A 16,711-nucleotide genomic window follows, 5' to 3' on the forward strand; every position below is an offset into this window, starting at 1 on the left:
ACGGACTTAACCACTCGGCCACGGGGCGAGCCCCTGTAATTGTTACCTTTTATATGAAATAGTTGAAATATTATAGCATAAATGGCATAAAATAAAAACAATAAAAGTTTAATTCTATTTTGAGATGTTTAACCTATGGAATTCATATTATAATTATATAAATGCATTTTAGAAAAAGTCAAACATATTATGAAATGAGTGTGTGTACATGAAAATCATATATTTTTAGGAGAAACAGTAGCTCAAAGCTCCTTATAATCAGTGACTTTCAATTTGTCCAATCCAGATCAAACAGTTATTAAAATGAAAAGTGTAAATATAGGTCATATTAACTTCATTTCAAATTTTACCTTGAAACCCTATAGAAATCAGTGTCTACTTAAAAGTACAAATGGATTATATAGATTTAGATATTTCATGAATCACAAATGTTAATGTGTTGACAGTGAATTTAATTCTGAAGCGCAATTATTTGGTAATAGGAAGTCTTCTAACTTTGTAGACAAAACCCAGAAAACAAGAAGGAAGTGATTTAAGTTAGGTTGACATCATATTTTACTGCACAGATTACAAGTTCCTAAAATGCAGGTCACTGTGCACATGTGTGAGTTTTACAAATCTACCCGAGACAATGCTTTCAATTTATATTCAATGAAAGTTGGAATGGGGACAAGAAGAAAACAGGAAATCATTACAGCAGCCTCTAATATAAGACAGAACTAATTCTTAAAAATGTTACTTTTTACTTCATGTTTATTGTCTTTGTAGATCTGTTAGCCAATTATGCTTTTGAAAACATTTTTAATATGCTAATGTCTTAGCACTGTCTCTTAGATATCCTAAAGTAAAAAAATCTTTTAAGTATTTTATCCTACAATTTCTCAAATTCAACTATTAAAACATTTTTTAAAAAATTATCAGACAATAACAATTTTGGGAACTAGTGGTTCCAGAGACTCTACCAAGGAAACGGTAACAATATGAGTAATACTGTGTTCTACTTTTACCCAGGCTCGAGAGCCAAGACTTACAGTGTTCCAGACATTGCGATAGACATATACACAGGATGAACATTCCTTGTCTCCAATTATAGCCAATGGAGCCCTTGAAGACAGCTTATCCCCTGGGCATGATGTGGAGTGCGGTGAGGGCTGAGGTGTGGGCTCAGGATGCCCCCAATGTCATTTTAACCTTTAGAGCTCAGGTGTTATCCATATGATGCAGATAAAAAGCACCCTCCCTCATGTTGTTTTACAAAATTTCATGGTTTAAAAAAATAGTTTAAAAGTTGTTTTTCTAAATTATTGAGGGGAAAAATAAGTATCCATTAATTCAATCTTGCCTCCACCCAATCAGTGCAATCTGTACCTCAGTTAGAGTGATCTTTCCACAATATAAATCAAATTTAGGTGAAACATACATTGGACCTTAACTATGTGGCTCAGTTTTTTTCTCCAACGTTGTCTCTCCATCGCTCTCCTTGTACCTTTTCCTTCAGTCATACTGAACATCTCTTAATTCTGTGCATACACTGTGATTATTTTCACTCTCAACTTGTAATAATGTGCTTATTTGACCTTGCCAACCATGAATATCATTTTCTCAGAAATGTCATGGAGTGGTCTACGCCCAGTGGAGGACAGATTTTGAGAATTTAGAATTTAGGGTTTGCCTGGATTCTCTCAATCTCAATCATAGATTGTTCTACTAGTTTTGTTTTATCAAACACACACTTGATCATTTCATTCCTATGTCTGAAACTCTTCAAAGGTATTCCTCTGTTCTAAGGCTCGAATCCAAATAGAACCCCTTTCATTATCTGGCTCTTAGTTACCCACGAACTTAATCTCTCATCTCCTTTGACCTCAAATTTGATGTCCTTCCTGACTTACAGACATTTGCCTGGATAATCAAGGGCTCTTGGGTCTCCATTTCCGTGAAGCTTTCCTTGAACACCCAAGACCAACATGTATACACCTCCTGTGTCTTTCAATAGACAGCAAGTATTCAGTAAATATTTAGTAATATTGCAGCTGAGGTCTCTGTTTACATGGAAAATCTATTAATAGATATAATTAATTAGTGCATTTATGCATGTTTAAAGGAATATAAAGGCAACAAATCTATACTTTCAGCCATGGGAGTTATATAAGGGCTGCAACATCATGCTTTGACACATTAGTAACAAAACCTTTAACACTGAAATGGCTACATCTTAACAAGGATGAAGATTACAAAGAACAAGTTGAGCTGTATATGGCAATAAATTTCTATGAGGGAATTCACCCCAACAACACTAAGTGAAAGAGAAGTACATACAGCTCCCTGCTATGTTGCTAATATAAACTAATGTATGTGGAATAGACTGCTATTCAGTGTGTCTTGTACTCTCTTAGAAAATCCAGGGAAATGGTTTTCCCTGGGGACTTTCATGCACAAGTAATAAATAACAAGTATTAGCTTGACATTCCCAGACACCTCACAGCTTCTGAAACTGTAGCATTTTAGAAACCTCACAGCTTCCAAACTTGTAGCATTCTAGTGTAATCTAAATAATGCTCACACTCATTTCCTACCATGAGTCTCTGATCTGGTCTTTTAGTTTACTTTTTTCATCACTGTTTATTTTATTTTTTAAAACTTCTTGTAAGAAATGAAAAATATGGTTGATTTTTCGTTTTGCATTAATGCGATTCTCGCCTTCATTGATGTATTAATAGCACAGCATCTGCTTTATGTGGAGCTCAATCAACCACCCAGAACACCATCCTCCCCTTTCTTGGAATCTGTACTTTATCATAAGACCTTCGGTTTGCTTCCACAGTCACATCAAGGTTGGAGGACCTTATCAAGATGCAGTACAGATAGAGAAAATGTGTGCAGTCAAAGGGTATGAGTAGTATTGCTGCCACAGCCCTCCTGAATCCAAACATTTAAAAGATCTGCTGGACATATATTCTTAAGGATACTTTCCACATGCATATCAAGTAGAGAAAATAGCTGGATATTGTTTAATTATTTTAATAAAATTTTGGGACAAAACATGTTCTCATTTATATGTAACAATTACCTTTTTGAGTTTTTTTTGTAATTAAAAATAACTTCTTGGGGCCGGCCCGGTGGTGTCGCGGTTAAGTTTGCATGTTCTGCTTTGGCGGCCCAGGGTTCGTCAGTTCGGATCTCGGGTGCGGACTTATGTACCGCTTGGCAAGCCATGCTGTGGCAGGCATCCCACATATGCAGTGGAGGAAGATGGGCACAGATGTTAGCTCAGGACCAGTCTTCCTCAGCAAAAAGAGGAGGATTGGCAGCAGATATTAGCTCAGGGCTAATCTTCCCCCAAAAAACAAAAAAGCCCAACTTCTTTCTGGGCTCATTTTACGGAATGAGGCAAACTTTCTTGCAGTGACGTCAACTCAGTGGTTTGCACAGGGTTCTCTTGGTTTATGCTTGCTGTCCTGACATAATTATTACTGGCTCTTGCTTTCACTCCCCAAATGTCACAGTTTCAGTGATGAAAGCTATCTTCATGATAACGTGTATAGATTCTTTTCCCTCCCTTGTAATTCTCAGATTGTCTTGGAGTTAGATACTTCCAATAACAAAATCAGAAAATGAAAAGATAGTGATCACTACACCTGAGGGTCTTTGGTTTCTCCTGAATGTCAAGTTTGTACTTACTAAAATACCATTTCCTACTAAATCGTTTGCCCTAGACGACATCATAACCCTTCCAGGAGGGTTACACCCAGGGCAGGAGAACACAGGTATGTGGTGTAGAATGCCCATTTCAAGCTTTTCTCCCTTACCACATTAAAAGCCAACACAGGACTCTAACACAGACTCCAATTACACTAACCTTAAACAGAAACTCAAAATAGATTGAGGCATGAAAAAATGGATTTAGGTGAATTTTATCTGTTGCCCTCTCATTTACTAGTATGAGACTCTTTCATCTTCATGTGATAGAGTTTGGTGACAACTCTGGCAATAATATTTCATTTTTAAAAACAGACTTTAATTTTTTTTCTAATCAGTATGTTTTTAAAGTTATTTGTTACATTAATTTAGTACTTATGAAATTGATTAATAATTAAATTGGTTAATTTATTAAATTAATTTAATACTCATGACCCTATCCTGATTAGAATGAGCATTTTATTCAAAAGAAAGTCTTTAGTCATAGGAAAAGTGTATGGCAGTCTCATTTGAGAATCATTAAAAGAGCCGCTGCTGTCTGAAATTCCATATTTAGGGAAGCATTCTTTTGGTGTTATGCAAAGGCAATGCACTGGACAGTCAAATCTAACTGGCATATGTGTCCTATTTAATTTTACAATGTCAAAGTAGAATGAAACATTGGGCACCCTTTAATAATGTGAAATTTTGTGTGACAATCTTGATTGTTGGGACATGAAAAAACACAAGATCTCCAAACAACAACCCACATCCTACTTGGCTGTGACCAGCTGGACTGCACCATTAGACTCCCATCTTTTCCAAGATCAAAACACTCCCACTGTCTGTACACTCTACCTTTCTCATGCATTTATATCACTACCTTGTTTTATTTGCATTTGTTTTTGAAAATCTGTACAAGGCTGAATTTCTATGGTGTTTGAAAATCTATACAAAGCTTAATTTCTAGGTAAAATATAAATTTCCCAATAAGAAATTACTCATTAATCCTTAAAATTAGTGCTAAGGAGTATATCAGTTTATTTTTTAGGCCATACTTTGACAAAGGAGAAAGTGGAATGAATCTAAGAAATTTATGTCCTCATGGGAAGGGAGAGAATGACCTCTTTGGTGACCAGAGCCCCAAGTCAGAAATTGCAGCAGTGACTTCAGTACTGGAAGGAGATTAGTGATGGGTAGGAGGTCAGTTGAGCTTTAACATTTTTTAGATATGACTGGCTGAGAAGATGCCCTTCATCATTCAATCTACATCACTCCCAGAGATATACCCTTTGTGGAAAGGGCAGGTAATCAGACAGTTCAAGACCTTATTAGGTGTTTACAAGGGTTACATTCCCTGGCTAGAAACCCCAACCCCCAAGTTTCTCCATTCTTTAATTCTAACATATTATCTTTAAAACTAAAAATATACATTTTGTCATTGTGATATTGGAGATGTTGACATAGAAAAATAATAAAGAAACACTTTGTTTAAAAAACTAGTTTTGAGAAAGGAAATTTTCCCTCAATATGAGGCGAAATCTTTAGCAAAAGAGAAAAAAATATATATGTATAATATTCATATTATACATAGATTTCAGTTTATATAGTTACAATTTTTTGTGGCAACATATTTGTTTTATTAAAAATTCAAACTTTCGTTTTTCTGTAAACAGATTAACACATAATTTTCTTCTAGTATCAAAAATGAAGATCTTCAATTTGACACATGTTAACCAGTTAAAATGCTGATAGGAGTTACAACTTTTTTCAATCACTCTTAAATTAGAATGTCTGCAGCACATTTCTTAGAGCTGACAAACGCATTACCTTTGTTGCAGCATCAAAGCAGATAAATCCCGTACTAAAGTCAATCGTAAGTCCCATTAGATGACTTTCCAGCACACATGCATATGTCTTGCACTAGACAGAAAAGAAAACTGTTACTTTTCATGTGATTGGCCCAATATCAGTATTAATAGCCAATATTTATCAAAGACTGTGTGACAGCTCTGTAATAAATTCTGTATACAATAGCTAGTTTAATACCAGCAATAATTGTATAAGGAAGATAGTATTACCAACATGTTAATGTTAGCAAAACAGAAGCTGAGTGGTTTTTGACCTGCCAAGGGGTATGCAGGTCCAAGTTTCCAATCTTCTCCGTCTGACCTTATCTTTACCTTGTACCACACTGACTCCCTTTGCTATACTGGCAATAAAACTGGTAAAAAAAATTTTAGATGTAGACCAGATTATTTTAAGTTGTTATATCCTGTGGCTAAAGATTGCTGCATTTTCACTAAACCAAAATCAAATTATGAAAGATTAAAGTATTACTTACATTCTTGGCATATCAATTTCATGGATATTATTAAAAGAGAAGTCTCAGGCACACAAACACAGATTCAGCAACCAGGGCAAGAAATACAAGAAACATCTTGACCTTAAGAGTCTCTATACGTTCATCCATGTGGTGCAAGCTATTTCTCAGAGACATTTACCACTTGACGATTATTTGTGTAAACCCTACTGATTCTTCAGAACTCAACAATTAATGACTTTTCACATTGAGATCATATTAAATTATAATTTTACTTACGTGTAAATATTTTAGGAAGACTAATAAAATATAAAAATAAAAGATATGAAATTAAAACTTGGGGCTTATATGCAACATGATGCACTTTTATGTGCATAGGCCAGTTTTATTTGCATTTAATTGCAAACTGTAGCAGGAGAGTCAAATGATGAAAAATATTTGTAATTCACCAAGAAAGAAACATGGAGGAGGTGGGGGGAAGGAGAGAGGGAGAGACCTATCTCAAGTAAATTTTCAATACCAATCCTTCATCCCGTTTGTTTTTATAATGCTATATATAAAAGTACATTATATGAATCACATTCTGACTATAATGGTGACTAAATGCATCAAGTTGCCTTCAGCAAAAGCTATATTTATGTGTTTAAGCTCAGTTTGCCTAGAAATGTTATAAGCATGCCAAATTATTCATCTAGAGTTACAGTTTTCAAAAACCAGATTAGAAAATATACTTAATGGGCCTCTGGGTGTAATTTTATTTGTTTAACACATGGGCATCTTCTATGTTTGCATCTTCCCATTACTACTTTATTAAAACTACTATCAACATTAAGGAACGTTCAAAGTTATCTCATTTCCTCCAATTTAGACAGAATTGTTTGCTATTTTCAAGTACTATTAATTAAAAAGAATATGTTAGGTGAAAACACCTTCAATACAGAACATTAAAATTTATCTCAGTAAGTTCAGAATTACAAATTAAATGTCATTGTCTCAATAATTAAATTGAAACAGATATGACATAAATTGAGACCCACTGAAGTTTAATTCTATAATTTATAATCTTAATTAACATATAGAATGAGTATACTTAATACATGTTTTAATATTGAAATATTTGATTTATTGCTTGATTTCTGTGTTTGTTTTATAGTGAAACTTGAATTACATACAAATAGAATATACAACTATGTACTGGGGAGCTTTGGGGAGAAGAAGGGAAAAAAAGAAAGAAGATTGGCAACAGATCTTAGCTCAGATGTCTATCTTTAAAAAAATAAAACTGAATTATAGTTAGAAAAAGCAAAAAATTATCCTTTTTAGAGAAGTTCAAAGTAGAAACACTTTGAAAGATATTTGCACACTTACATATTATTCCACAACATTTGAAGATACATCACACATAAAATACTTTTTAATATGCCCTTTTGGATGATTGGAAATATCTATAGCTAGATAAAACACATGAAATAGGTTTAAAATAATAGTAATTAAATGAAATTAATTTTTGAAAGTGATACACATTTTCATTAAAAATTCTATTTTGAAAGAGCTATATTAGTTTAAATTGAATTAGTGTGAAGCAAAAACAATTATCTGCCCCTTACCAATATTATTCACTCACTGAGGGAAAATTGTTCAGAAATAGGACAAATAAAGGTACTAAAAATCCTATAAATGACTTAGGGTTAATACTAGTCCTTTGAATACCAGGGAAATGTTGGAAGAGTTTACTCACATTAATTGTCACCTTCCTGTTTCAATATTCACTACATTTTCCAAATTTTAAGATGTTAATTTAAATGACAATGTGGAATGTTTTAGAAATACTTACTTTCCATGAATTATCTCTTAAAATAAATATGTAGATATTTATATGAATATTAAGTACTTTATTAATCAGAAAATATGCAAATAGGTAGAGGAAAGATCAGAAGCTGGAAAATGCTAGGATACAGTCCTATTACAGAAAACCAATTTCAAAATAAAAGACCATTTTATTTATTAATTCACTAATTATATTAGTCAAATCATTAAATTTTTCCTTTCTGCCTATTTCACAAGAGGACATATATTTCCTCTTTACTTTATTTCTTTAGAAACTTCAATGGTAGTGGAAATATTAGAATGTAGAAGAAAACCATAAGGTTCTTCATGTAAATATATGCACATCCTTGAATTTTGAAAATAACACTACCAAGGTGTTCAGTCATTGATGATTGATTTCTAATAAATAAACAAAGGGAAATTTAAAATCTATAAAACAACTAAAAGCTAAAAAGGCATTTAATATTTTACCTTGCACTTACTATATGCATCTTAAATTGCTCTTGTGAAAAGGAATGGCAGTAGTCCAAAGAATTACACTGCTCAGGACCTCAGCTTAGAGAATATGAAGCCCAGATTCAAAGAATAATATTAAAATACAGCAAAACGACATAATTTTATCCCTATGTCATTTCTAAACATTAGGAGATTTAAAGGGAAATCTTAAATTGAGACCAACATGTAGAAATTGCCATATAGTTGTTTCCAAGTGAAGTACAATATTCTAGAGGAATGATAATTAGGCAAACCTAAAAATATCACTACAAATAACAAAATGTTAATTCCTATTCAACTAACTTATATTTTAATGTTTTAAAATGGTCTTAGATGTTGATACTTAGAATAAAATAATATACAAGATATTTTTCATCTTTCCATTATTGATATTAAATTGCCTATTTTACTGAACTGAGGTTCTATACAGCTAAATTATTGAAACAATATTTCTCAGCTACTTTAGCATTTTTAGATATTTTCCAATCAGCAGAGCTATTAGAAACTGTCAATTGAGCAATGAAACAAGTGAAATTTGAGTTTTCTCCTTCCTCTTTCCCGGATTGTCATGTCATACTGATGCAACTTGATGTGTTGACTGTAGAAGTTAGTAGTCACAAAAAAAGAAATTAATATGTGTTACAAATCAGTTCAACATGTTAAAAAAAGTGTCAAAATCTCCTATTATAAGCAAACATTCCAGGATAGTCAATGCTATATTATCATCATACACTTGTTTTCAAAATTAAGTGTCCATATGTCTATTTAGGTCCTGGCTCTGAGAACCCATTTGCATGTGGCAAGTGCATTATAACTGTTCAGTTTTGCCATAGGTCTCTGTTAGAGGTCAGCCACAGAACAAATACTTGGAAGCCTGCTCCATTCCACGGTTCTGTGAATTGTAGAGGCTGAAGATTCTATGAAGTTTGATCTAGATATAACTTGATACTTAAGAAATAAAGTCTAATAAATATCTGTTGAATACCTGTGATGTACAAAATGCACTGTACTTCAGTTGGTAGATGAGTAAAATAATCCCAAGCAATCTACAATTTAGTATGGGGAATGACAAGCACACATCACCCTAAAACAAGAGGAGAGTGTGAACAGACCTAAGAAAATGGACAAAAGAAAGTGATATTGGTGTTCAAAGTGGGATGAGTTTGAACAGGATTGTAGCGGAAAGAGTAGTGGTAATCAGTGGGCAGGACAGACTGGAAACCAGGAAAATCTTCATGGATTACATTACACTGAAAAAAGTTTCAAATTCCATGTGTGATTTTGAAGGGTAGAGATGAAGGGAAGACTTTCTAGGAAGCCAGGGCATTATGAGTAAATGAAACTATTCAGCTGAAAATTAGATGGTCATGATTGGAGAACAGGAAATGGCTTTGTAAACAATTAATTAAAATCAGAGCATTTTCTATTTTAGATTTAAATTAGAGTAGACTTTAATTAAAATTATAAATACAGTGTTGATGAATGGTAGGAAATAGCTTAGAAAGATAAAATTGCAGAAAAATAAAATGTTTTTTTCAGAGCTGTGCTACTATTCGTTTAATGAAAATGGGTAATTATAGAATGTATTTGAGGAGGTCAAGACCCACAGAACTGTATTCTTATGCTAACTGAATTTATATTGGAACTCTAGGGAAGTGGTCATGCATCTTTGGGAGTCACAGACCCTAAAATTCCAGTCTCTCACCTGTATCCGTTCCACTTCTAGAAAGGTTGCTGTTTGGAAGGCTCTTTCCCATTGGGCGAGGTCACAATCTAACTCCACAGAGAAGTAGAGATCCTCCCCAGATTCAGACTGCACGATGAAGCAGTGTTTCCGCCGGTCCAGCAGGTCACTGTCCTGATGAAAACCTGGAGTTACATAGGCTGGCGTACATCAATTCACATTGCTAACATTGCTATACCTTGAATCAATGTTGACTAACACATGGTGAAAGTGCTACAGTCATATAGATGACACTGTATGATATCACTAAGTCTTCATTAAAAATGGTCATAGCAGACCAAATTGCAGGCCTCACAGTCCATAACTAATGCATTTCTTCTCTGTATACATGCTGAAGCATGTCCATAAAATAGAAGTTAAGATTTTTGGCTTCAAGTCTCACTAGCAATGTAACTACCAAAGCATTTAACACATAGGATTCAGTTTCTTACTGTACAAAAAGATAACACATAGGTCACCATCATGGTGGAGTGACCTCTCATGGTAATCTCTCCCCTCGACCATGCAATGAAAAAGACATTCATACTCCAAAAGAGGACATTGACACAACACAAAAGGCATCTAAAAGACCCATGCAGCCGTATATCAGAGAGTGGAGAGGCTGAAGCCCCCTCAGAGGAGGTGGAACAGGGTAAGGGAAACTTGCTCCCTCCCCAAAAGACTGCAATCTTGGACTGTGTACAGCCTCTGAGAGGGAAGGAAGTTGGGAGGGGACATTCATTCATGGGGATATCAAAGATCCCCAAGAGCATTTGCAGCACAAAGGGAAGCCCCCTACTGGGGTGAAAGTTACCATGGGGAGTGATCTCATCAAGCCAACACCTCAGCAGCACAGATAGCCAGAGCAAAGTGAGTAAGCCCACATGAGGATGCCAAAGAAAGTGCCCCTCCCCACAAACAGCCCAGTTCAGGCTCCAGCTCCTGGAATCACAGCAGAATGCAGAGGGCTCAGAATACTTGGCTCTTGAACCCCACCCAGTGGTGATAGGTGGTTACTATGGCTAAATAATACCACAATGAGCAAAAAGAGAGTCACGCCCTTTAGCAGTATCAAAAATTATACTAAGTATCCAGACCAGAAGGAAAATGACAAGTATCCAGAAATCAGCCCTGATGACACAAAAATATGTAATATAATGACAGAGAATTCAAAATAGTTATCATCAAAAGATGAGTTAAAAGAGAACGTAGAGAAACAATTCAATGAACTCAGGAGATACTTCACAAAAGAGATTAAAACTACAAAGGAGAATCAATCAGAAATATTGGAGATGGAAGACACAATGGATTAGATAAAATAAAATATGAATTACCTGAATGCTCGAGTGAACATCATAGAGGAGCAAAGCAGCATAATCGAGGATAGACATGTTGAAATGCTCCAGATAGAGCAGGAGAGAGAACTAAGACTAAAAGAAATGAAGAAAGTCTCCAAGAAATATTCAACTCAAATAGGAAATGCAACATAAGAATTATAGATATTCAAGAAGAGAAGGAGAATGGAGCAGAAAGCTTGTCCAAAGGAATAATAGCAGAGAACTTCCCATAGCTGGGGAAGGAAATCCATGTGGAGGAGGCTACCAGACTTCCTAAATATGTCAATGTAAAAAGACCTACTGCAAGGCATATAGTAGTGAAACTGGCAAAAGTGAATGACAAAGAAAAAATACTAAAGGCAGCAAGGCAGAAGAAAATAACCTACAAAGGAAGCCTTATCAGGCTTTCAGTGGATTTCTCTGCAGAAACCTTACAGGCTAGGAGAGACAGGAATAACATAGTCAAATCTTTGAATGACAAAACCTTTCAGCCATGAATACTCTATCCAGTGAGAATATCCTTCAGATATGATGGAGAAATAAAAACTTTCCCAGACAAACAAAAGCAAAGGGAATTCATAGCCACGAGATTCCCCCTGCAAGAAATCCTCCAGAAGGCCCTCATACCTGAAAAAAAAAGAGGGAGAAAGGGATTACAAAGCATGGAGTAAGCAGATAAATAGGTAGACAGAATCAGAGCAAGTTAGCAAATACTCAAGTATAGCATTAAAGATAAGAGGAAGAAAAACACCAAAAACAGAGATAATCTGGTCTTTTTAACTGTTAAATCACAATACAACATGGAATAAGTTGTGAGAAAAACACCTTAGGAAGCCAAGCGTGAAGGGAGTGAATCAGCTTAGTCTAAGGAAATAAGAGGTCATCAGGAAATGGACTATTTTTATCTATGAGATTTTGAATACAAACCTCATGTTAACCACTAAGCAAAATTAAAACAGAGACACAAATAATAAATAAGGAGAAAACAAAGAAATGCAACATAAAAAACTACATAACCAGTAAACCAAATTACACAGGACCCTAAACAAAGGAAATGCAGGAGAACTGGACAATGAGAGTTAAAAATGGCAGCAGTAAGCCCTCCTCTATCAATAATCACCCTAAACATAAATGGATTGAACTCTCCAATAAAAAGACACAGAGTGACGAGATGGATTAAAGAATAAGACCCAACATTATGCTGCCACCAGGAAACACATCTCAGCTCCAATGACAAACACAGGCTCAGAGTAAAGCGATGGAAGACAATACTCCAAGCAAATGGCAAACAAAAGAAAGCACGTGTCACAATATTTATATCAGACAAAGTAGACTTCAAGATAAGACAGGTAAAGAGAGAGAAAGAGGGGCAGTATACAATGATCAAAGGGACACTCCATCAAGAAGACATAACACTTGTAAATATCTATGCGCCCAACACAGGAGCACCAAAGTACATAAAACAACTATTAACAAACCTAAAAGGAGATATTAATAACAACACAATAATAGTAGGGGACCTGAACACTCCACTCACATCAATGGATAGATCATCCAGGCAGAAAATCAACAAGGAAACAGTGGAATTAAATGAAAAGTTAGATCAGTTGGACTTAATAGACATATATAGAACACTCCCTCCAAAAACAGAAAAATAAACCTTCTTCTCAAGTGCACACGGAACATTCTAAGGATAGATCATATGTTGGGAAATGAGGCAAGTCTCAATAAATTTAAGAAGATTGAAATAACAACAGGCATCTTTTCCTATCACAATACTATGAAGCTAGAAATTAATTACAAGAAAAAAGAGAAATGGACAAAGATGTGGAGACAAAACAACTTGCTATTGAACAACCAATGGATCATTGAAGAAATTAAAGGAGAAGTCAAAAAGTATCTGGAGACAAATGAAGATGAAAATATACTATACCATCTCATATGGAATGCAGCAAAAGCCATATCAAGAGGGAGATTCATGCCAATATAGGCTTTCTTTGACAAACAAGAGAAAACCCAATAAGAAATCTTAAACTACACCTAACTGAATCAAAAAAAGAAGAACAAACAAAGCCCAATGTCAGCAGAAGGAGAGAGATAATAAAAATCAGAGCAGAAACAAATCCTATTTAAAAAAACAAAAAGGCAGCAGAAAGGATCAATGAAATAAAGAGCAGATCCTTTGAGAAGACAAAATTGACAAACCTTTAGCCAGACTTGCGAAGAAAAAAAGAGAGAAAGTTCAGATAAATAAAATTCAAAATGAAAGAGGAGAAATACCAATGGATACCACAGAAATACAAAGGATTATAAGAGAAAACTATGAAAAGCTATATGCCAACATTGACAATTTATAGGAAATGGATAAATTCTTAGACTCCTATAACCTCCCAAAGCTGAATCAAGAAGAAATAAATAATCTGAATAGACCAAACATGAGTAAAGTAATTGGAACAGTAATCAAAAGCACCCCCAAAAATAAAAGTCCAGGGCCAGATGGCTTCCCTGGAGAATTCTACCAAACTTTCAGGGAGGATTTAATAACTATCCTTCTCAAGCTACTCCAAAAATTTAGGGAAGATGGAACACTTCCTAACACATTCTATGAGGCCAACACCACACTGATACCAAAACCTGACAGGGACAACACAAAAAAGAAAAAAAACAGGCCAATATTACTGAAGAACATAGATGCAAAAATCCTCAACAAAATATTGGCAACTCTAATATAGCAATACATCAAAAAGATCATACAAAATGATCAAATGGGATTTACGCAAGGGACACAGGGATGGCTCAACATCCAAAAATCAATCACACTACATTAACAAAATGAGGAATAAAATCCACATTATCATCTCACTAGATGCAGAGAAAACATTTGACAAGATCCAACAGCGATTTATGATAAAAACTCTTAACAAAATAGGGATAGAAAGCAATTACCTCAACATAATAAAGGCCATATACGACAAACGCACAGGAACATCATACTCAATGGGCAAAAACTGAAAGCCATCCCTCTGAGAATGGGAACAAGACAAGGAATGCCCACTATCCACACTCTTATTCAACATAGTACTGGAGATTTTGGCCAGAGCAATTAGGCAAAAGAATGGAATAAAAGGAATCCAAATAGGGAGTGAAGTGAAACTCTCACTGTTTGCAGACGACATGATCTTATATATAGACAACCCCAGTGAATCCCTCAGAAAACTATTAGAAATAATTAACAACTATAGTAAAGTTTCAGGGTACAAAATCAACTTAAAAAAGTCAGTTGCATTTCTATACTTTAATAACATACTTACAGAAAGAGAACTCAAGAATACAATTCCATTTACAATCACAACAAGAAGAATATCTAGGACTACACCTAACCAAGGTGGTAAAGGACTTATACAATGAAAACTATAAGACATTATTGAAATAAATACATAGTGACATAAAGAGATGGAAAGAGATTCCATGCACAGGGATTGGAAGAATAAACACAGTTAAAATGTTCATACCACCCAAAGTAATTTACAGATTCAATGCAATCTCAATCAGAATCCCAAAGACATTCTTCATGGAAATAGAACAAAGAATCCTGAAATTTATATGGGGCAATCAAAGACCCCAAACTGCTAAAGCAATACTGAGAAAAAAGAACAAAGCTGCAGGCATCACAATCCCTGACTTCAAAATGTACTGCAAAGCCATAGTAATCAAAACACCATGGTAGTAGTACAAAAACAGGCACACAGATCAATGGAACAGAACTTAAAGCCCAGAAAGAAAGTCACACTTCTACAGACAGCTGATCTCTGACAAGGGTGTCAAGAACATACAATGCAGAAAAGATAGTCTCTTCAATATATGGTTTGGGAAATCAGGACAACCACTTGCAAAAGAATGAAAGTAGACCATTGTCTCATGCCATACACAAAAATAAACTCAAAATTGATCAAAGACTTGAAGATAAGTCCTGAAACCATAAAACTCCTGGAAGATAATATGGATAGTATACTCTTTGACATCCAACTTAAAAGGATCTTTCCAAGTACCATGTCTTCTCAGACAAGGGAAATAAAAGAAAAAATAAACAAGTGGGACTTCATCAGACCTAAATGCAAGGCAAAAGAAACTAGGACAAAAACAAAAAGACAATCCACCAATTGGGAGAAAATATTTGCCAATCATATATCTGAAAAGGCGTTAATCTCCATAATATATAAGGAAGTCACACAACTGAACAACATAAAACCAGACAGTCTTATCAAAAAATGGGCAGAGGATGTGAACAGACATTTTTCCCAAGAAGATATACAGATGGCCAATAAATGCATGAAAAGATGTTCAATACCACTAATGATCAGGGAAATGTAAATCAAAGCTACACTAAGATACCACTTTGTGCCTGTTAAAATGTCTAGAATCACTAAGACTAAAAATAACAAATATTGGACAGCGTGTGGAGAAAAGGGAACTCTCATACACTGCTGGTGTGAATGCAAACTGGTGCAGCCACAATGGAAAATAGTATGGACATTCCTCAAAAAACTAAAAATAGAGCTAACATATGACCCAGCTATCCCACTACTGGGTATCTACCCAAATAACTTGAAGTCAATAATCCAAAGTAACATATGTACCCCTCTGTTCATTGCAGCACTATTCACAATAGCCAAGACATGGAAACAATCCAAGTGCCCATTGACTGATGATTGGATAAAGAAGATACACACACACACACACACACACACACACACAATGGAATACTACTCACCCATAAAAAAGACAAAATCATCCTATTTGTAACAACATGGATGGATCCGGAGGGTATTACGCTAAGCAAAATAAGACAGACTGAGAAAGGCAAACACCATTTGATTTCACTCATATGTGGAATATAAATAAACACATGGACTAGGAAAACAGTTCGGTGGTTACCAGGGGAAGGTGGCTGAGGAGTGGGCAAAGAGATGAAGGGGAGCACTTATGTGGTGACGGACAAGAAATAATGTACAAATGAAATTTCATAATGATGTAAACTATTATGAACTCAATAAAAAAGTAAATACAATCTTCCTTCTTCCTTACAGAGATGTTAAGATGATAAAATTAAATAATATTTATTAATGTGTTTGCAATTTTTAAAAGCTTTATAAACATAGTATTTTTTTATTGAGTTGATTTCTGTAATCCATAAAGCATCATGAAAATATTCTTCTACATGACAAATGAAAAAATGAGTCTAAGTTGCCTACAGAAATTTTACTGGTTTTTTAAAAATACACATTTACCCTACTTATTTAACTGTATTTCATTGAGTCAAAAAGACTT

General features: G+C 34.7%; 1 protein-coding gene across 7 annotated transcripts in view; it reads right to left on the reverse strand.

Moving 5' to 3' along the window:
- The window catches only part of SNTG1 (syntrophin gamma 1), an 865,152-nt gene that overhangs the window by 43,428 nt on the left and 805,013 nt on the right, over positions 1-16,711 (reverse strand). For all 7 annotated transcript variants that reach the window (XR_011543069.1, XM_070630619.1, XM_070630623.1 and 4 more), the window contains 2 exons: positions 10,029-10,181; positions 5,509-5,601 (listed from right to left, as the gene is read on the reverse strand). Coding sequence is in view for 6 of the 7 variants with exons in the window: in XM_070630619.1 (XP_070486720.1) it covers positions 5,509-5,601; positions 10,029-10,181 (246 nt within the window). In the remaining variant the exon portion in view is untranslated. The remainder of the gene's footprint in view (positions 1-5,508; positions 5,602-10,028; positions 10,182-16,711) is intronic.

The sequence above is a fragment of the Equus przewalskii genome, chromosome 8 (genome assembly GCF_037783145.1).
Source record: "Equus przewalskii isolate Varuska chromosome 8, EquPr2, whole genome shotgun sequence".
NCBI lineage: Eukaryota > Metazoa > Chordata > Mammalia > Perissodactyla > Equidae > Equus > Equus przewalskii.